We start from the raw sequence: 22,609 nt of genomic DNA on the forward strand, positions 1-22,609 counted from the left end.
AATCTAGATAAGAGATTACTATTAGATAATATTAGGTAGTCCTATGAACAAACCATCATTTGGATAAATTATCCAGAACACATTATTTTTGCATTCATATATTAAAAAAAAAATAAATAAGAGAGAAACAGCTGCCCCATCTCTCAGCCTAGGAAGAAAAATCCTGGTTAACTAGGAAGAAAAATCCTGGTTTTTAAGAAAAAGTATATTGTGTAAAAAAAAAATACAGATCAGTGAGAATAAAACAACAAAAAGAATAGTTCCCTACCCATTACTTCCCACTGTGTGAACTTTTGACATATCAGCAAACTCTTCCTTTCGCTTGCTACTACTGTTGTACTGCTCACTGTACAGTTTTAAGGACATCTGTTCAACAGCATCTCTTTGTGCTTCCAGATAGCATAGCTGAACCTCAGCCTAGAAAAAGAAAACAAAGAGGTGAAAAAAACAAAACAGAACATTAAAAAAAAATTCAGAAAGAATACATTCAAAACAAATACTTTTGGACTGTAACAGTTTTAACCAAATTATTCACACTATTAATTTTCTCCTAGTATATGATAGTGAAAAAGGCTGAACCATTACGTCGGAGAAAAAGTACAGTGTAATCCCAAATGCTAGAAATGAACTATTGAGGTTTCTATCAGAGAATGTGTTATATATTCCATGAGATGTATATCCAATCAAATGCTGCATAAAAATGTCTGGACATGAATAAAAAAGATATTAGAAACCAAGCACTGTGATAGAACAGGTAGATACATAAAATTACATTTCTTACAGGCTTCAAGATTGATATTGTTAACACACTGTGCTTCATAATTAATGAAAGCCATATTGCTATAGGTATTTTTCCTTTAAATAGTAAGCATAAACAAACCCAAGCAGATTGGCATTGTTCACATTCTCCTTTCTCATATCTGGCACAGACTGATTACTCAGCAACTTTAATTGCAAGGAAAAAGGTAATAAGTGAGAAGTGCTGTTTTCCATCAGACTGTGCCTGTCCAGAAGAATGTTGAATAATATTTGGCATCATAACTTATTGAACAGACACTTTATTTATTGCAGCTGTGGTGATCAGTATGCTTCTGAGGCTCAGAGAACCAGATGACACAAGGATAAAATCTGCTGTTTGCCACACTTGCCCCTAGGAACAGTGGAAAGAACAGAGTGTAGACTAAGTTCAAAAGCACTTCGGGGCCGATATGCCATTGTTTTCTTTTAATATGCTTCGTTGAAAGAAAAACGCATTACAAATTCTGATAATGCTTCAAAAACCTCTACTTCTGTGTAACTACATACTTTTATTTCCATTAGGAGTGGAATGCCTGCTTAACTATTTGGTACTATGGCAAGTGAATGCAAATGGCATGGAGTAAATTTTGTATAAGGACTGTCCTCTATTTTTTGCAGGGAAGTGAAGAGTTTGTTTGCTGACAGCACAGCAGAGTTACCAATCTATGGAACAATGGCAGTCATAAAGAGAAAGTAGTGAAAGGGCTAGAGAAAAGGGTAGTCAGTAAAATGTATGAAAAATGCAAGTAAGTGAAGGGAAACAGGCACTGAAGAATGTCAGTAGGGAAAGTCTGAAAGGCTGGAATGTCTTCATAAGCTAGTGGTAATAACAGTTTCTATATTTGCTTAGGCTTTGCCTTGGTTCAATTTTTACTGAAAAACAATGTAAGTGACTTGGAAATTTCATTTATTTTTAAAATTTCTCATTCATACCTTTATAGCTTTCTCTCTCAGCAGCTTCTTACAGTGAAATTAGTTATGTTTTCCAATAAATCCCAATATGTTTTTGAGAAATTAAAAAAAAACCTAACAAGCAAAGCAAAAACCCAGAAAATACAGAAAATGCTAGCAATTTTCCAAGGAGAAAAAAGACAAGAATTCCAACTAATCCATGCAGGTCTTCCACTGTGTATTTAATCATAATTCAAGGCTTTCATAGCTACTTTTAAATAGTGGAAAATGAAACCACAAAAGATTACCAGTGAAGAAACACTATCTCAATAGATGACTAAGTAGCTGGGACTGTCCAGTTAGAGTAAAATGTTAAGGTTTGAGAGAGCTTCAAAACTATTCTGCTTTCTCAGAAAGTATAATTAAAATGGCCATTTATATAACTCACAAATAACTAAGGCAGCGAATAAACAAACTGTATCTCCTTCCTGTTACGTTTCCACTCCCAAACACATTTTCCTCTGAGCTGATAAACAGTCCGCTTCCACAGTATACTGAGGTTCCTGAACAAATTCCTTTTTTGGAAGGATTCTTTACCAGTAAGGATAGTCTTCCAGCAGAGTATTTTATATTGTCCATATAAGGCTATGAATGTGCTCTTTTAATTTATTCTTACCACAAAGCAGTAATCCACTTATCATTTTTATTTTCGTTATAGTTGACATGACATATTCAGTCTAAATCCCTGTTGTCAGTGACCAGTAAATTTCTAAAACAATGAAATCTATCAATTAAAATCTGTGACTGTTTTAAGCCTAGAGGGGAAACCTTGTGGAAGCAAAAAATTTCCCTGATTTTCAGGACAGGTTTGTAAATCAGGATTCCTGCTTTTTCAGCTATGGGTTTTGGGTGGAGTTTAGGTAGAGGTTTTGGGGTTTTCTCAGCTGTTATTGAAATTGTGTACACAACCTTCCTTCTCCCCTCCCACCCCAAGACTCCAAACAGAGGGAGTTCACTTGTAGCCTAAACTCCAGAACATCACACATAATAATTAAAACTGAGCCCTGAACTCTATGAACACAGGCTACTTCTCAAACAGCACAACTATTCTAATAATTTAGATACTTTTTTCCCCTTGCATTTTCTAATTCCCCATCCTACGATTTCCTCTATATTTCAAAATAAAAAATGTTAAAACTCAAGCCAGCAGCTTTTCACAGGTTGGTCATGCTCTGTTCACTAGCAAAAATATTTGTAGGCAAAACAATAATGAATACAGAAAATTGGAGAAGAAAAAGAAGGGTTAAATAGAATAGTAGGGGAAAGGAAAAGCAGGATGTAAAGGGTAGGTAAATATATGAAGAGAGATAAATAACAATCCACTATTTCTTCCTTGCAGCTATAAGGCCCTCTTGTACTGAGGATTATGAACTCCATCAACATCATACTCTACGAAGCCTGAATACAACCTGTTTCTTGCACTTCAGAAATATGATCCCTCTATAAATCAACTATTTTTATTTTTAAACCCAATTTCTATCTTCAACGTTTGTGAACAATTACAGCAGCTCAAACTCAGACAGTGCAGAGTTTCAGATGGATCTCTCTGATTTCTTTTCTGTATGTATTCATCTATCTCACTGTTGTACTTAAGCATTTTTTTTTGTCTCTGTTATACTGATATCAACTGCAAATCCAAAGAGGCTTTGAAGACCTTGAGTAGGTATTGATCAGTTTAAGTATCAAAAAACTACATTCTACAGAATCTGAGCTAACAGGTACAAGGCATAATATGGAAAAAAGTACACAGCACAGATATGCAATAAACCTACTGCAGTTTATTTTCAACTTAAAACCTTTAGTGGTAATGAAGGACTAGTTTTGCAGTATTCTGGGAGAATAAAGTAGCAACTTTATAAATTCCTAATCAAATATAGAAAAGTTACTTGACATTTAATTGTGCATTGTGTGCATTTTCAGATTGCCCTACACACAATTTTTTTTTATTATATAACACAAATTTTAAGAACAGTCTCTATAACAAACACACCTGTGTGGACATGGATATCTAGCAAATCCCCAAAAAGTCTACTGGGATATGCATCGTCCGAAATATAGCTGATAGAAATTGGGTGGGAGGTAATCATTCATTTACTCCTAGTGCCCCATCTTAGAATTGAAATTCAGTTCCTTTTTTTTTTTTTTTTTGAGGATGTAGTACATCAGAATATGTGAAAAATTGAACATGGGGAAAAAAAATGCCAAGGAATTATACTCAGCAGTACTTTTCCACTTCATGGTCCTCTGCTAAGTGACCATTTTTGCAGTAAAAAGACAATAAAGATGCTGATGATGGTCTTGTTACACACTTGTAGAAATTCTCCACCTACTGGATGGAATGAGTTTAAAATATTCTGTTGTAAATTAAACAGAGATATTGCCAATAATCAAATGACAAAATCCTCTCATTTTCCTGAGCCTGCAGGAACCAATCTCTGAACAAGACTATGAAAAAACTGTAGTCTGGGGAAAAACAGTGAAAAAAATCTAGACTAGTGCCAAATACTCAGTTGTAGTGATTGATTAATAGTGGTAAATAATTTCAAGACTATTTTCTAAAGCTCATTTTCTAAAAACCAAGAACTTATAAATAAATCGGGGGAGCCTGAGGTGCAAATCTGTTCCTTAAGACTGTCTTTGCATGACAACGTAAAATGTCCTTTACTATACAGATCACTATATAACATGAAGGAGTAATCAGTGACAATACAAATCAATGAAAATACATTGTATTTCTTGTTAGACCTACATGTTAGAATGACCTTATTCTGAAGTGGAGAAAGACAAGGGATAATGACTCTTACTGTGGGAGGAAGGAGATTGAAAGGTTATATTGTATACAGAGTATCAAACAAGAGACTCAAAATTTACACCAATGTGAATTGGAGCTATGAACTCAGAGCTAGTGTTTTTCTGCTGCAAATTTTTTTTATTTTTGAATGTACTAGAATAAATATCATTGATTTGGTGTTGAAAGGAAAGTGTTTTCAGACAGTGTCTCCCAAGGAGCAAAAGTCATTTGCTATGAACTATGTTACTGTAGGCAAACAATTCTGTGTTTTAGATATACAAATTATATATAATACATTCAGCTGAATTTAAATTATGAAAGTATCCAACCTTGTGTTACCCCTTCTCTACAGTTCTGTAGAGAAACTACGCTTCTGCCATACTACACTGTACTTAGTGAGAATTATGTGAGTACAGACAGTTCAGTTCCTCTGCTATTATTTGAACTTAAGTTGGATGAAAACAGTCTCTGCAATTAAAGCACAAAATTCAGTTTCCACCAACAAGGAGGTAGTCAGATGGCCCCATGCAGCACGTAGACTTAGAATACTCACCCATATGTATATTTTAAAGAAGTGCAAACTCAGATGTCCCATTTTAAAAGTATGTACATTCCAGCTTGTCACTCTGCATATCTCCAATTGGTGAAATTTCTTGAGATTTAAAATTGAGAATAATTTCTTTCCGGAATTAAGTTGATAAGAGTAGCATTTGCACTTAAACAATCAAGCATTTTTTTGTTGTTTTTTGTCACAATATTCTGACTACTTGTCAACATTATAAAGTTGTGGAGAAGGCTTCATTACAGAACACAAAAAAGACCCTGGCTCTGTCACAGTACAGCTACTGAATAAAATTATGTTGAGAAGTATATGGCTCAAAATATCTTCCATGAAGATGTAGATGACAGAAAGCATTCTTTGGCAGGCAAGAGTTTGTCCAAAATCTCTGTACAGACAGACTTGATCATCCATCACACCATCCCTACACCCAGCCAACAGGTCTTCTATTGATGAAAACACCTAAGGTAGAAGGAATGCTTTCAAGAAGTCACACCAGCATTTCAAAAGGCGTTGTATAACAGAATAATGAGATCATTATGGTTGGAAATGCCTTTAAGATCATTGGACCATCATTTGGCAGCATTAGGCTTCTTGGACTTCAAGTGACTGCTTCTACCCTAAGTGTAGGCATTTGTTTTTCCCCCCTTACTCTGCATAATTGAAACAGAGACCATGCTGCTATTGAATACTTTCTTAGTCTGTTACCCCTCCTGCCTTTGGCTTCCTTGACTCTTCATCTTACACACTCTCTTCAGGACGGAATCAAATAAAAAAAATTTAAAATCCTATATCATGAAATATGTTTACTTTAAGCTGCATATTTGAGAGTACTATTACAAAGGACACACTGTGTTTTGATCATGCAGGAAATTAGTTCTGTTAATCAGGGCATGCTTATTACCAGTCAAAATCTTAGCTAAGTGTTTCTATTGTCATAAATGTTTTTATATCAAGAATAATGTTATCACTTTGTTTTTCAGTGTGCTAAAACCATCAGAAAAATGTGAAACATCCACACGGAATGAGTAAAATTACAAGGCAACAACATTCTTACATATCAAGGTACTTAAGATCATTGTAGAGTTTATGTAACAGCACAGTGAATTTTAGGTCCATTCACAGGAGCCATAAAATGAAATTTTAGATAGGTAGGGATGTGTTATAACAAGCAGAACTTCAGGCACTTCTCAGAGCCATCAGATATAATGGGGGGAGGGTGAGGGGGAAGCCTATAAAATAAGAGTAATACCTTTTTTCAGCGTTTCCCTTGGCTTTCAGAAATCCATGACCTGTGACTTCAGGACTGTGAGTGCAAATGCAGTCACTAGTGTGTCCTCACCAGCATTCTGAACAAATCCATGAAGATGCCAAAACCATTCTGCTAATTTAAAATCTGCACCTCTTGTGTCTTTATTCCTGACTATTCACCTGCCTTTCATTATATTCAGTGTAACATCAACACAACACAAGAGCATGGCATGCCCTGTGCATCATACAGATCTCAGTTATGTACCCAGAGAAGTTCCCTACATGACAAATATCAAAAAGGATTGAAGAAAAGTATGAAAGAATTAACTTCTCCAGAGGTTAATTAAGACTGAGTAGTTTCTGACAATAGCATCCCAAAATTGCCAGGTGAAAAAAAGTTCTTGTAAGAATGGAAATTGAAAAAGGCCAGGATGCTTTTCTACTTTTCTTGCCTTGCAGGTCTGCATCTCCATCCTGCAGAAAGAGAGTGACAGACAGGATGCAAAAGAGTCTGTAATAATCAGGGGCCAGGTGGAGAACAGGCTTGCTCTGACAGTGGAAAGGGCTGGGATGACAGAACAGCACTTGCTAAAACCATGTGGAAGACACAAATTAACAAGGACACAGATCCAGCCAAACCCATCAACATAATAGAGAGCACTTCTTTGTAACTGCCACATTCCTTCCATCTCCTTCAGTGACACCTCTTCATATGCCACAATAACTGTAAACCCAAACATTCACATTCTTACAAACCCAGAATTTGTCCTATTAAATTAGCATTTCATTAACACAACCTTGGTTTCTTCCCTGCCAGGAAGAGAAAAAGATTGTTATAGGAGGCCAGAACACAAATATGTTGTACATAAAGTAGGTTGAAAGCCTTTCTGGGTCAGCCTCAAGACCCTCACACAGTCAAGAAGAGGAAAGACAAGTCATGCACAGAAAATCTTTCTTCAATGTGCTAAAATCATAAACTTAATCTTACTTAATTAAAACCTCCATTATTTGCATTGTTCTGCTTGTTCCTACCATTTTCTGTGTTTGCACTTCTAGAGCAATGAAGTGGCCTAAAAAGAGATTGTTAAAGAGTCTGTCTATCATCCAACATGCAGATACTTCTAAAAGTCATGCTTCTCTATAAGGCTTCTGGACCAGATCGCACAGACTAGCAATGCACCTAGCTCAGTTTGTAGGGCTGGGCATTCAAAATGGCCACGCTCTTAAGGCTAAAGATAGCCAGGTTCAGAAATTAGGACAACACACTTGTGCAAGAGAAATTCCAGAGTGCTGGTGCACATTCCACCTCCCCCTGTTCCCGCAGCAGATTGACATGTACCTTTCTACTTAAAAATAGTGAGGAAAGGTAAGTCTCTCAAAACCAATACTTCCTATGGAAAACTATCCAAAACATCCCAGAAAGGCATGGCAGACCTAACATAAAAATGTTACAGCCTTTTCCTTGGAAATTTTGCTCAGAGATCTACTTTGTGCATATTTTGGAGAAATCTCTGTTCTCCCTGTTAGGAGCTGTACTGACCTACAGTGAAGTAAAACCTGACAATTTATTTGTAGAAAATGGTTTCCAAGCTGTCTGAATTTAATACATTGAAAAATCTCACTTGGAAGCAAACAGAAGGTAATTGTTTACTTCTTTAATTGTAAGATTCATTGTTTGAATCTGAAGTTACTTTGGTAATACACATTGAGTTTTAATTATTTTACCGTACTATACTAGTAGTACATAAACAGCTCGAATTTTTCCCTAGTAGCTCCATTTTAAATTTCTGAATGCTTGAGAAATGTTACATATTTATTAACCTAATCATTACAAATATGTGTGTGCTTAACAACTAGTTCCAAAATTTCCTAGCCATATCAACTCACAAAATTGCAAAAGTTTTGACCTAAAATCTTCTTTTGATTCAATGTTTTGAGTCAACTATTTTGAGAGGTTCAATAGTGTCAAACATCTTGAAGTCAAAACTCCTACACTGAGTGTGCCTCAAAGACACTCATTGAATGCTTATTTAACTTGTTCTGAAATTGAAGGAGATTCTTTCCATGACTTGATAGTCTATTTGATGTTATGTTACCCCTAGAGATGTGAATGTTTTCTTACTACACACTTTTTTTCCTCCTACAGGGAGAAATTACAGGGTATTTTTATCAGCTTTTTAGATATTGAACTATTAATAACATAAAATTGTGCAATATGAACACATGACTCTGTCTCCACTGCACAGTTAAGTAAGAATCGTCAGACTCTGAAGGAGGAGATGCCAATTAATGTCAATTAATTTATTTGATAAGAGCAGGGAAATGTGGGCTAAGTATTTTTCCCTGTACACTACTTTTCCTATCCTAAATATATATATATATAGCTATATACACAGCTATATATATGTATGGATTTTAGCAAATATATCAGTAATTATTCTAGCGAGAGCAAAACGTATAGCTTAATATGTTGATTTATACAACTGCCTGGATGTGTATAAAAAGCAGGCACAAGCTGCTTCTCCTTTGAGTTTATTTATGCTCCTCTGATGAGGAGCCTCTTGAAGCACCTGACACTTACTGAGGTAGAGGGAACTGTAAAAAGATAACTGTTTTAAACATAAAATATTTGTATTGCTAAGAGGTCAGCTTTGCTGCTGCTGACTTCATTGTAATTTGCATACTATTAAAGCATTACCCATAATGTTTGTAAAATTTAATTTTAAAGCTATGCTGTTAAAGATGTTTACTGAATTGTAAGCACCTAGGACATTTGGGAAATTTGTTAACACTGTGATAGTTATAGTATTTCTGCCTTATTTTGCTTATTATTTAATACCCTCACAAACACACTTAAATATTTTCTTTCAATTTATGACAATGAATCTCATTTTAGTGCAAGCTGAGAAACAAAAAAAAAGTATACTGTAACAGTAAAGTAATCAAAATAACTTCCCCTTTTATTCTCAATATATTTAAGTTTGTTAAAAATGTCACTAACTTATTTATTTACTTTTTCTGGGGGCTGAGATCCAATTATACTCCTATAGACTAGAGGTGATGGTTATGATTTTCTACTTCACTCTAATACAGGCTTTCTCATTAAATCTCACAGCTCGGTAATCACAGTCATCACATTTGTGTTTCAGTACTGCATTCACACTCACATTCTCCTTCCCTGGATTTCCATCCTCCTTCCCTCACCCCCTCCCCCAGATCTTTATTTACTCCCTGGCAGAAACTGCAAAATTAAAGATGTATAATGTGCAGATACAATCTTTGCTTCCTTTCCTCAGCCAGGCTAGCACTCTAAAATGTGCTTCTTTTGGGAAGTACTGATATTAACTCAGTTACTATAGTACACGAAGTACTGTTTCCCTTTGAAGTACTATAAAAAAGTTGTCCTTAGATGGCAATGGAAAGGATGGAGTAAAGCAGGAACAACAAGAATCACTTTACATACTAATAACAACAATTTAGTTATCAAAACAGTACAGAACAAGCATGCCTTTATACTATTCTTTAAAAAAATTTAGCTTCCTAGGGTTCTAATAGTCTTTTCCTATGGTTCAGGAATGCACAGTAGCACTCAGCCCAGTGTCTGTATCCTTATTTCAAAGAGAATCATTCAAACCGACATCCACCCTGTCAAGAATCTTGACTTTGAGCTGCTAATGCAGAATAAAAATCAATATAAATTTTTATCATTTGATGAATATTTACTTCTTTCTTTTGAGCCTGGGGATTTAGAATTGAAAACTGCTGAATCAAGCCATTTTATTTTTTTTGTGTTTGTGCCAACACCAATTTACTACCCTCCTGAAAGTTCCTGAACAAGATGTCTCATGTGGCACACATGTTGGTTTTTCCTGTCAATCATAACTGTGTGCCAGTAGGCAACCATAAACATTTTCCTTTCATACTCTTAGTTCTCCAAAAAGGAATATTTTGATTACTTCCCTGGAAAAAGGTAAACTTGTCTTATTTAGACATACTGTAAAATGTCTATGTCTACTTTTCTAGGACAGCTGCTGTGCCTAAATTGATAATATCTATTAAATATTTTCTTTTCAGTATGAGTTGCTTCCTACAATGAAACAGTTTACAATCACTGCAAACAAAGCTTAGTAGCACAGAACAGATAAAGATCTGTATTGACATTATCACTTCCCCTATATGTTTTCTTAAAAACTGCATGAAAAGTCTGACCAGTATAATGTACATCAAATGTTTGTGAAAATGAGGAGATAAATAGATCCCACAAGCAGGCAATTAACATATGACTCTAGTTCACATTTCATCTTTAAAAGAAATGTACCTTCAGTCTCAAAAAAAAAGGCATATAATAAAAAGTATATGTAAAGATCCTATGTTTCCATAGTGACTGGAGTGGGGGTGAGAGAACAGGGAAAAGGAAAAATTATGCTTCTAAATTTGAAAAAGACCTAGATTAGTTTAACAAGAACTGTAAATGCAAGCAATTTTCATCTTGCAAAATTTTTTTATATATGACTCAGTGGCAGACCGGCTTTATCTTGAGCAATTTTGTTGGTCTCTTATAAATTAAATAAAAGTGGCAGCAGCTGTCTTTCAGAAGGCTGATATAGGTTTGTATAGTCATATGATATTATGTAGACAGATGTTTTAAATAAAATAAAATATTTAGATTGCTAGATACCTTGCTAGATACAAAGGCAATTATAGGATGTCTTTGTTAAATTAAATTTCTCATTCTTTTGAGAAGAAAAAAAAGGAATTGTCCTGGAAACTGTACCAACAGGAAATGATTCTATATCTAAAACAGCTGGAGACTGTAACTAATATAAATTTCCTTGAAAATAAAAATTCTGTATGCCTCTAGAGACATGCAGCAACATGCAGTAAAACCAGATGTGATAAAATTATTTTTTAAAAGCGTGTTTATATAGACATATAAAATATTAAGATAACATCCACTCATGTAGAGAGACTGTTCAAGGCTAAAACAAAGTAGCAGAACAATTAAAGCCCAAAAATGTAAGAAAAGAGCCATCTTTTTCTAACAGTAAAAGATGTAATTTTTTTGATGAATATTGCCTTCTCAGAAACATGTCAGACACCGTAGTTTGACAATAATTCTAATGCGATAACGCTTTATTGCTTTACCAAGACAAATGCAGTGGGAACCTTTTACCTCAGCACTTTAAGGTAGACTTTGATTCACATCTATGTTATACGTATCAAAGTTCCACAAAAAATGGTAAAAGTAAAGCCAATATCCAGTACTCAAATTGCTTAGCTGCTTTATTTAGGTAAGCTTTCCACAGTGTATAAGGGAATTTTTCCAGAGCAAAGACTGTTCAACCAGGTCTTACGTGAACCCTTCAAAAAACATACCACAGGATCTAGACCATGACTGTCTAATGTGACTCAACCAAATAATTCTTTCCATTTTTGTTGAAAATGCCACAATGTAACAAACTGCATTCTGTGTACTTGTAGCTTTACTCTTTGTCAAGGCCTCTGTTACAAGCTTGTCATGACTCCAGACCCAAACCTGTACAGCTGATTTGTCTAAAGCACCAAAGGTTTTAACTTACAAAGAAAACATTCCAGGAGGAGTATGAATGCCAAAATGTAAGAGTTTTACAGGTCTGCCTTTCAAATTACCATTGATAAAAATCCATCCAAATTTGCATAGCCACCTTCCTCCTTGTTCCCTAATAAAACTATACTGTAGCATTGCTTGTTCAGTAGCATTGCTTGCTTTTAAAGTAATATTATTTTGTAATTTGAACAATGAATTAAACTTTTTTTCTCTCATACTTAAAAAAAACCACTCCAGCTGCATAAAACCAAATGAAGCATGCTCAAGATACTGGAAGTGCTGTATTATAGTCCCTATACAGGAGAAGTAAATGGTGTTAAAGATTCCTTTCAGAAATCTTCAGGTTAGATTGATTTCATTTTTTTCCAATATCTCTAATTGGCTAAGTGCCTTTGGGCCAGCTAATACCCAGAGAGACCTAATCTCAGTAATCTTGTAAATACAATGATTTCAACAGATTATCATCAAAGACATGACCAGTACATGAGATTCTGCCTGTTTGTTGCTGTATTATTTTTCATTTAGAATGTAGTTTAAATTGCCATATTAATACAAGATTTATTATTACAGAGTTCTGTGTTACTAAGAGTCCAACAAACAGGAGATATTTAGCTATTTTTATTAAAGTTTAGACAGATGTTTAAATGGATATGAACAAACATTTTAGTTTCAAAATTAAAAGGAAACAGATTGAAAAATAGAAAAATCACCCTTCTCAAGTTATAGATGTCCAAAGATGACATATGTGTGTAACAAATGTTCATGTGACTATACGTTTACAGAATTAATTTTTTTTTCCTTCAAACACTAGGACATGTAACTGACATGACAATAACATATCACAGTATAATAGTCATACCTGCTGCATCTTTTTAGTTTAACATCTGACCCATGAAAATGTGACTTTTCTGCAGCTAAAATAAGTTGTGTAGTGACTCAAGGAATCTGAAGTTCAATTACTACAAAAAACATGCCAAGGGAAAGCTTTAATGAAAAGACGAACATTCCAGTAACCACAAACAAGGTAATAATTACATTTTTACATTATATTGTTAAAGAAGTTGAGTATTACTACATGGGAATTCGGGGAACTCAGATTACAATAGACTGTAATCTGTTTTCAGAGACAAAAACAACCATGAGTTCTAAACCATTTAATGACCTTACAAAATGGTGTGGGACACAGACTCCTTAGAAGTGAAAATAGCAACAAGAATCATTACACGCTGATTAATCTAGACCCAAGAGAGGTCACAAACTCATAAGTCAAGGGTCATTAACGTATTTTTAAATAAATATTTTAAATGCAGTTTGGTAAAAAGGTTTTAATATAATCCCACAAATTTCTTAAACAGGTAGTCTGATACTGTGAAGATATTTTTGCTTTTGTCATAGCATTAATTAAAATGGAGGCATTAAGCCTGAGTGTTACAATGGAACATTAGAGGTTTTATTAATAGGCATAGGCAAACTATTATACAGAGAGTCAGGATCCATGTAGTGGAAGCCTAAGGGTATTTTTAACAGGAAAATACATAGGTACAGATGAGAGATTATAGCCACACAAGTAACCTTGTGCTCCAGGTCCTCTTTGCTGAGCATGGTTGAAAACTGACTTTGTAGTAATCTGTTTCCACAGATGCCTCATAGGAATTATGCTTAGAGATACTTTTGCATTATATGTACATACAAAATTTGGATCCAACCACAAAATCCTACATTTATTCTTCAGTTGTGTGTCCAAAACAGGAAAAGTTAGCATATTTTGGGGGGGATCTTGGTTTCATTGTAACTGAACCATCAATATTTCAATGGAGTAGGCTCAGATTAAAAGTTCAAGTCTTGGAGCTATCAGAAATAATTATCCTAGAAAGTTGTATGGTAGCAGGACATTATGGTCTTATTTATGGAGCTTAGGTAGAATTTCCAATCAGCATGATTGCATCTATTTCTAGTGCTTTGTTAATCGCTTCCTGAAGCTGCTCATTAAAAGCTCCTATGTCAACACGTAATGCTGTGGTGGCTGAAACCGAGATTGGGAATACAATCACATCTCATGGTTTGGCTGAGAAGTACCCTGCAACATTGTGCACTTTATCACAAATGCTGTTTTCCCATTTGATAAAATGCCTTACCATGTCATGGAATAGTGGTCATTTATTTCAAAGGAACAAGCTGAATCTTCACCATTAAATGCTGGATGTGAGAAAACATCATTCTATTTCTGTCTCCCTCAACAATGGAATTGCAGTGAGACCCAAGTACAGCAATTTAACATCTCTCTTACAACAGCCACAGAAGTGATGACAGCCCTAGACAATAATCACTTGCCAATACCATAGTACTTACCTACCAACTGTGAAAGCTCTCACAGCCGTAGTCAATAATTGAACCGACCAATTCCACTGTGCTGCATGTGATTGGTGATATTATCCCTTTAAGTGTGTTATTTAAGTTTGCAATGCAGTTAATTGAAACCCTACTAGATGCAAATCAAAAGTTTCAGTCTTAATTGAGATATTTTGAAAATTGAACCCATTGCTTCAGGCAGGTGCTACATGAGATTCCATTAATATAGGTAATTAACATTAGCCTCTGCTTTAATTAACATGCACACTTTAATTAGTAAAGCATTAACCAACATTAAAAAATCTGATCTTCATGCATCACAAAAACTGCAGAGTTATGACTATGTTATTTTTTCCAAGACTGTAAATCATACAACATATCAATTTTTTTTTCTTTAAACACATCAGGATATTTTAAAAAGAGAAATAGACATATAAAATGTACATCTGTGTTTTAACTGAACACTTAAAATGGTGGAAAATATTTCTTAAGAATATCTAAAATATGAAGGAAACTCACATGATACTTCAAAACTTTTGCCTGAAATTTATAAATATGCATATTACATACGTATCGTTATCTAGTTATTTATAAATTAAAATAATTCAGTTGTAATCAGATTCACTGGTCACTATTAATTCTATGGTGGAATCCAAGACAGTATTTTCCAGAGCTGGTATTTTGAAAACAAATGTCCTGTCAACAGTACTAGCTTTGTTTCTCATCATGCTTGTTTTATCATTCTATGACTGCAAATGTATGTGAACATGAACTGAAGGTTTTCTTGAGTTTTCTCAAAGCCTAAATAACTTCAAGAACTAGCCTGTTGCTCCAAAACTGTGTCAAAAAGCCCACTGCTGAGTGGCATCCCTTTTGGGACATCAAGTAACTGGAGAGCTGAAGTGATACCACTGACCTGGCTCAAGATCAGCCTTTCTGCACAGCATGTCCCATTTACTGCTGTACAAGTTCTGTAATCAAGGGAGCTTCACAAGGAAGGGAACAAGTTCAGTTTCACTCATGCTTTCAAACTAAATACAGGAAATTTTTTTTGATACAGAAAAGGTATTTTGAGTCTGGATTAAAATTAAAAGTTATTTAGAAGCATAGTATTTTTCCAGAGATATATAACATAAGGAATTCCATCCAAGTCCATAAAATTAAATGGCGCAGAGCTCCAGCTTAAAAACCTTTCTTTAAATAAAATTTAACATCAGTATCTTTCAAAATACATTTCCAAACAAAGCAAAGATACCTTCAACGTCCTTATCCTTTCTTTCTGCTATGTATTTATCCATTTGATCCCAACAGCTTTGCTTTAAATATGGTAAGTTCCATGTGTGCAATCTCATTGTTATCACAAAGATTTCTGTTCCAGACCACTCACTTTATTTCCTGTGTTTTCTTTCTCACTATGTACAGGTGGGACATGTATTAATTATTATTATATAACTCTCAGAATGCTGGATGTGTTGGTTCAAACAATGGTCAGTTTAAACCTAGATCTGCACATTCTGAATATCCACTGCATTTGGCAGTGAAAGGAATGGATGATTTTAAAGAACTATATATTCTATTCATATTGCATCCAAATATCTGAAGGTCTCAAAGACAGCATGTACATGTGCAGAGAAAATAGTATGTCCTTTTTGAAGTGCCTTACAACTTCCACATCAATGTCACATCGGGGCTCTGGTTTTTTTTGTTAAATGGGAAGGAACTTTAATGAAAGAAACATAAAGATTAAAAAAAAAATTCTTTAAAATTGGAAACATTCACTTAATCAATTTTAAGTACATTTTCTCCATGGGAGTGAATCCTACATTTTGTTTCATATTCATAGCACACATGCACACACGTCTCAAATGTAAGGCTTTCCAGATACTGAATGTAAAATGCTTCCAGCTAAAAAAAGCTAGGTCTGTTTGGTGCAATTTGCCAGATTTTGCGGGAGTCTACAGGACATATTGTGGAATTTTGACAGTTCTCCCTGAAAGTAAAAGAACATTACAGCTAAAAGAATACTTTCCTGAGTCCTTTTCATGGCAGTCTGTAGAATTCACCCTATTTTATAACCTGCAAAACCATAGATAAACCAAAACCAACATAAATAGCCAAAAATCTGTCCTGACTTATATCTGAGTAACTCATAGTGATCAGAAAACTATTATTTCTTGTAAAGCAATGTGATGACATATTGTGGCTTTCACAATATAGAGTTCTTCTAGGTCTTTGCCCACTCAGATTTATGTGTAATGCTGGATGAATCCATAATTTTTTTTTTATTTACTTGATTGAATTTTACTATATTTTTCTCCCCATGGTAAGTAACAGAAAAACAAGAATAAAATATGTAAAAACTGTCCTTAAAAAATTATAAGCAGCACCTTGAGAACGAAGGTAGTCCTATCCCAAGGTAAAGAACCCACAGTGTAATGACCACACAATGATAAGGATCAACAGAAGCTCCTGTTCCTCTCTAGAATATTTCAACTCTGCAAAAGGACAGCTCCTCTACAACTCCATCAGAGAATCATCCTCAGGTCATCATTACAACCTAATGAAATTGCTGGTTCTACCTATATAGCTCACTGTTCCAGAGGAATCCTCCCTATTGTTGGGCAATGGGGACAGCAGAAGGATACAATGAAAAACTTCAATCTTAACTGCAGTAATCTGCAAGTGTTGTTGGGTTTGGGTGAAAAAGAGTTTCTGTTTGCTTTTACAGCATGCTACTACTTACATGAGCATGACGTTTGGGTGATGGATTTTACAAACACTATACTCTTCATTCTATTACCACAAAGTTAAAATAGGCATATTTCCCCTTTAAATACAAAAATAAAAGTTAGGAATAACTGACCCAGAAATTCTATCATATAAATATCAGATCTTCATTCATCTGTGCCACCATTTCTGAGTTTTCTTAGACAAACTTAAAAAATGAACTGCTTAAAACAGTCCTAACATAGTAAAAACACACACTCATCATACAATATTAAAAATATGCTACTTCAAAATTTCCTAAAGGTATCACTTTTAAAATATGGAAATTAGTCCCTCAGACTGGTCAGTGTAGTAGGCATGATACCCTTCTTCAGGACAGTGATTTCTTTAGTAAACAGTTGTATAAAAGAAGTTTTCAGTAACAAGAATTGTAAGTATACAGGGAATAAAGCACATTGCATTCATGACATCTTGAAACATTGCTCCTTTTTTTTTTGTCTCCCCAGTGAGTTCTTTAAAGAGCTAGGGGTCAAAATCTTCTAACACCTCTAACAAAATAGGGTAAACATAGAAAATGAAGAATGGGTTGCATTCTGTCAAAATCAATGGAAATTTTCTTATTTTTATTTCAAGCAAGCAGAACATGCTCCAACAAATCATGTGACAACAATTAATATATATCTAAACTCATAATTTCAAAGAAAAGGATTCTGGAAACTAATATTCTACACATTATTAAGATAGGGAATTCATATAATTGCATAACTGATGGGGTTAGTCATGATATGGGGTTGCAAGCAAAGAAAAGTTTGAAAGCCAATTCAGCCAATTCACTTCTCTAAGAATAATGTAGCCCACATTTATTATGAGGTAAACAGGACAATATCATGTTCATTTACTAACTTGGGCTGGAAGTTGAAAAGTCAGCCTTGCTTCTCCAATACAGCTGCAGGAAGGAAAGGCTGGGGATACAAAATCTCTTTTGTTCCCTGTGGGAAGTGGATTTTGGCCTCCTGTATTAGCTGCCACTCCTTCTAACCCAAATTAGTCATTTGTACTTATAGGTTAACCATGACACAGCCAGGTGCAAACAGCAGGGTCATGTCTACCATAGCCAACCACTTACCCTGGGTTGTGCTGAGAGCCATCCCTTAAGCTTTCTTGTATTTTTCTGACTCTAGCAGATGGTCTGATAAAAGATATTAAACTTTGCCTCCCCTATGTACATGTCATACTTCTCCTTACACATAAAAGCTATGAGCAGTCTTGTACCCTGTAGAGTTTGACATGTTCTGAAGCACAACTTTAAACATACCTGGAACATTTCTGTAACTACTAAAAATTAAAAGTGTGTGATATGCAGCACCCAATGTCTTTCTGTTAAGAACCATTACTTTTCTTACACCATGAAAATATATAGCTAACATCTTCTATGGAGTGATAACTATTATTTTTGTTTCTTGGAGGTTTATACCTAATTTGACAAACGTGACTTACACTTCCAAAAGTGACAATGAATAAGAGAATTCACCTTGGAAGTTAGCTTACTAAATCAATTTTTAAATCCTACATTTTATTTTTCTATGTTTAAAATGTCATAGTATAGATGCTGGAACACCAAAACCAGTCACTCTGATAGACACTTTTTTTTAAAGATAGCAGAGAAATATGATCGTATAATTCAAATTAATATCCCTCTGAATTGAACATAACCCTTTTTAACTACATAAACTCAACCCTGAATTTAAAATCATTCCACAAAGTAGAAGCAGTCCACTTAGATGTTGATGTTTTTTCCCCCCTTGTGTTAGCAAGACTGCAGAATCCTGGAAAGAGTATTTCTTTCTCTGCTGGTCTTGCTGCTAGCCAGTGCTGACATTCACTATTTGTGCCTCTGGCAGAACTTTTGTTCCCCACTTGATTTGCTGTCCTATTAAAACATTATCAGGAGCATGGGAAGTTTTCTGCTGTACTAAAAGAGAACACTTTTTGTTTCCATTTTCCTTCTTAACCATCTAATGAGAACATCAGCTTTAAAAAGCCTCTTTAACAAACATCTATTTTCCTTCAACACATAAGGTAAATGAAAAAAGAAGCACAATATTTCTTGTTAATAAATTGTGTTTAGTTTGTTTAATTGCTAATAATTTCCTGATAATCTTTAGACACAGTATGCAAATTTAATTCAAGGGTAAGGCCTACAAGAAGTCAAAATACCCCAGGATTCATTGGCATTTTGCATCTCTTTAGACAAAAAAATGGAAAAGGAAATCTAGAAACTTAGCAGAAGCTCGAGAAAAATTAAAGATAGGTAAGTTTTGATCATGTATTTCTTCTTGCCAATTGACATACATAATAGAAAATGGTAGAGAATAGGTTAAACAGTCTAAAAGGATTTTAACCTTAAGTTTGACAGAAGCTAAATGGCTGTGACATTGGGTTCTTCTACTTTATTCCAGCTAGTAATCCACCTTCAAAGTTCCTGTCAGGTAAATGACCTTGTATTTCATTAACTGATAATTAAATGGATTTATTCCACTAACGGTTTTAATTAAAATGCTAGAAATATTGATTACCCCTCTCATCCTTATTCCCCCAGATGAAAAAAAGGTTTTAGGAATGTTTATTTAGAGAAGACAGAGAATTAAATTAGATTGAATCTCTATGAGACCTGAAGACTGGTTCTTTCATTTCTGCTGCTCAAGCAGAAAAAGGTTTCAATTTTTTGATGTTTGATTAATTATTTTGAAATCCATTTATGCTTACCTTGGTGTTTAATTAAAAATGTCATTTTTAGCATAATTTAATTGGCTATCTGTGGAAGACTGACTTCAAACTTATATTTTAAAAATGTTGTGGTTTTTTTTAATTTGGGGTAAAAGAAACTTTTTACTTATTTGCTTTTGCTGTAAAGGTATCATCTCATGAATGAAGAACTAAGAAGGGCTGAAGCTTAACTGGATTTACTACATTTGAATATGAGGATACATATGCTTATGAGTAATGCAGCTTCATTTGGCTGTACACTTGAATCCATTACCAGCCATTTAGAAACCTTAATCTAACAAAGATGGAGTGAGTCCCTCCAAATATTTTGGATTTATTGTTACTAATATTAACCAAACTGTCTGCAGTGGGCCAGAAATGCTTTTAGTGTGGGCTGGAATCCTTTTGCAAATGATTTAATATACAGTATTTATTACTGGAAAAAAGGATTCCGTTCAATTTATAATCAGCAAACAAATATTAGAAATTCTAATTGAAAATATTTTTTAAAAATTTATCTACCATGTGTGAGTATTTCACAGTTTTCTTATCCAATAGTCTTACTGATGTAAAATTTGGTTTCTACATGAACCACTATTCCACTGAAGAACCCACTTTTTTTCTTAAGTGAGAAAGTGATTAAAATCAAAATGGTTTGTATAATTTCAATACCAAATAAGGATATGCTGTGGTCTTATAAAGAGCACACTCTGTTACCACTTGCTAGTTCTAAAATATATGATCTAGAATATTCTACATGTAAAGTGACAGTATTTTCGTAATAAAAACACAAACGAAATAGCTAAAGCCCTAATTCTGTAAAACACATGCTTACCTTCAAGATTACATCTGTCCCATTGAAGGGCAATAGCATTATTTTCACAATTACCACTTCAAATCATGGACTTGCTTAAAGGTTTTGGTGACTCAAGGCCTCCATATCTATTTATTTTTCTTTTTGTTTATTTACTTGTGAATTGAATGCTACTTAAATATGCACCCAAAATCTAAGAAAAATTTCACTGTTATGGAAAGACTAATTGCAGTAGGTTATTTCATTTCAAGTGTGAAAAAGAGGAAAGCTCTCCTCTACAGATATGACACTGGACTTTCAGTCTTGTCAAAAACACATTAATGATCTATTTCACATAGTCAATACAGTTTATATTTCTCCCCTCTTTCCCGAAGTGTTTAATGAAGAAAAATTTCATAGCCTGATTCCAGGTCCAATGAATCAATTAAAATATCCTTAATCAAAATATTTGTCTCCAGAACTCCAATTCTTTACAGTTATTTTAAAATATCGTGCAAGCCTGAAATATGGTTAGGTGACAGTGGCTTTTGTACAGTCATGAGTCATCTAAGAATGGGATGGCTAGAAGTCTTTTCAATAATTTACTGTCTAGAAATCATCCTCAGCTTATAACGAATAACGGTGAAATGCAAGTGACAAAACCCCCAAACCAGCTTGTGCGTTTGTGAGCTGCAGAAGACCTAAATTGAGGAGTTGTAGAACTGTGTAGCATGATAGTGCCTGTCTGAAGTCACTGGATGTTCTACTCCCCTAATGTGCTCATTGTTACATTTTCGAAGCACTGCACATGGTTTTACTCGTGCAGCTTTCCATTATGTCAGCGCAAGTTCACTAGGCAGTACACCAAGTCAGACTCCACAAATGGACTAGTGCAGAAACTTCCTATAGCACTGTTTCCAAATTTATGGCAGCTACTCCTGTGATCACTCGTTTCCACACGTATATGTTTGCCAGATGAGGCTGTTACTGCCTTTTGCTCTAGCTGTGAAATGGAATGGTAAAGTTGGACCTGCCAACTCTCACAGACTGTGTCTGTTCTAGGGAAGGTAGCAAGGCCTGTCAAATCTTTTGGTCAACATTCCTCTTCTTTGACATACCAAGTGCCATGACACATTCCTGTCCTCTTTCAGAGAAGGACGAAAGAACTTGATCACAGCATTTTATTTCTGAATTACTCTTTTATTTTTTCCTTCATTTTCATTACTGTGAATGCAGGGAAACAGAATATTGTGTTATTTTCATTTAACTTTCTGCTATTGATTTGCTCAATATTTAACAAGATCATTTTGCCTTTTTTGGTTAAATTTTCTATTTTATTGTGCAAATTTATTAAGTTACAGAGGAACTTTTGACCATGTGGTGCCTATAAATTAAAATTCTGACAACAACGATCTATTGGTTGCTTTCCACGTCTACTTTTAATGACCATTTCCAAGAAAAATGCAAAATATGTCACTTAATACTAGTAACTCAGTTGTCCATGGACAAAAGAGGATTGAAAACATGAGCATGTTGAAGCTTTACAGTAAAGAGCAATCACTGTTTAAAACTACAGAAATGGCACAAAAAGTACAGAAATTACACAAAAAAAGCAAATCCATGTAAAAGTACTGCATTTACTATTGCTACCATTGGGACAAACTGAATTTGTTTGTTTTCAGAAATGTGAAATATTTTTTAAAGATGCACATGGCATAGATTTTATAGCTTTTTTTTCCAAAACTTTGAGGAAATAGCCAAGATGAATGACTTTATTTTTAACACTGATATATGACACATTTTAACCTGTCTACACACAAAAGTACTACTGTTAACAACTGCAACTTTCTTCAAGTATGCTATGAATCACTGTATTCCTTTTCCCTTTTTTCATGCACCATTGCCACTATCTTACCTTCAGCGGTTTTGCTAGATTTCAATGAAGATGGAACCAGAGGGCACACATTAGAATTTTATATCAGTTCAAGAAGGGGAGAGAAGAAAGACATATGAAGCTAGAATGACATTCATTGAAGG

General features: G+C 34.5%; 1 protein-coding gene across 4 annotated transcripts in view; it reads right to left on the minus strand.

The window, feature by feature from the left end:
* AKAP6 (A-kinase anchoring protein 6) overlaps positions 1-22,609 on the minus strand; it is a 269,501-nt gene that overhangs the window by 83,639 nt on the left and 163,253 nt on the right. For all 4 annotated transcript variants that reach the window (XM_048306921.1, XM_048306920.1, XM_048306922.1 and 1 more), the window contains exon 8: positions 269-417. In XM_048306921.1, coding sequence (XP_048162878.1) covers positions 269-417 — 149 coding nt within the window. The remainder of the gene's footprint in view (positions 1-268; positions 418-22,609) is intronic.

The sequence above is a fragment of the Corvus hawaiiensis genome, chromosome 6 (genome assembly GCF_020740725.1).
Source record: "Corvus hawaiiensis isolate bCorHaw1 chromosome 6, bCorHaw1.pri.cur, whole genome shotgun sequence".
NCBI classification, from domain to species: domain Eukaryota; kingdom Metazoa; phylum Chordata; class Aves; order Passeriformes; family Corvidae; genus Corvus; species Corvus hawaiiensis.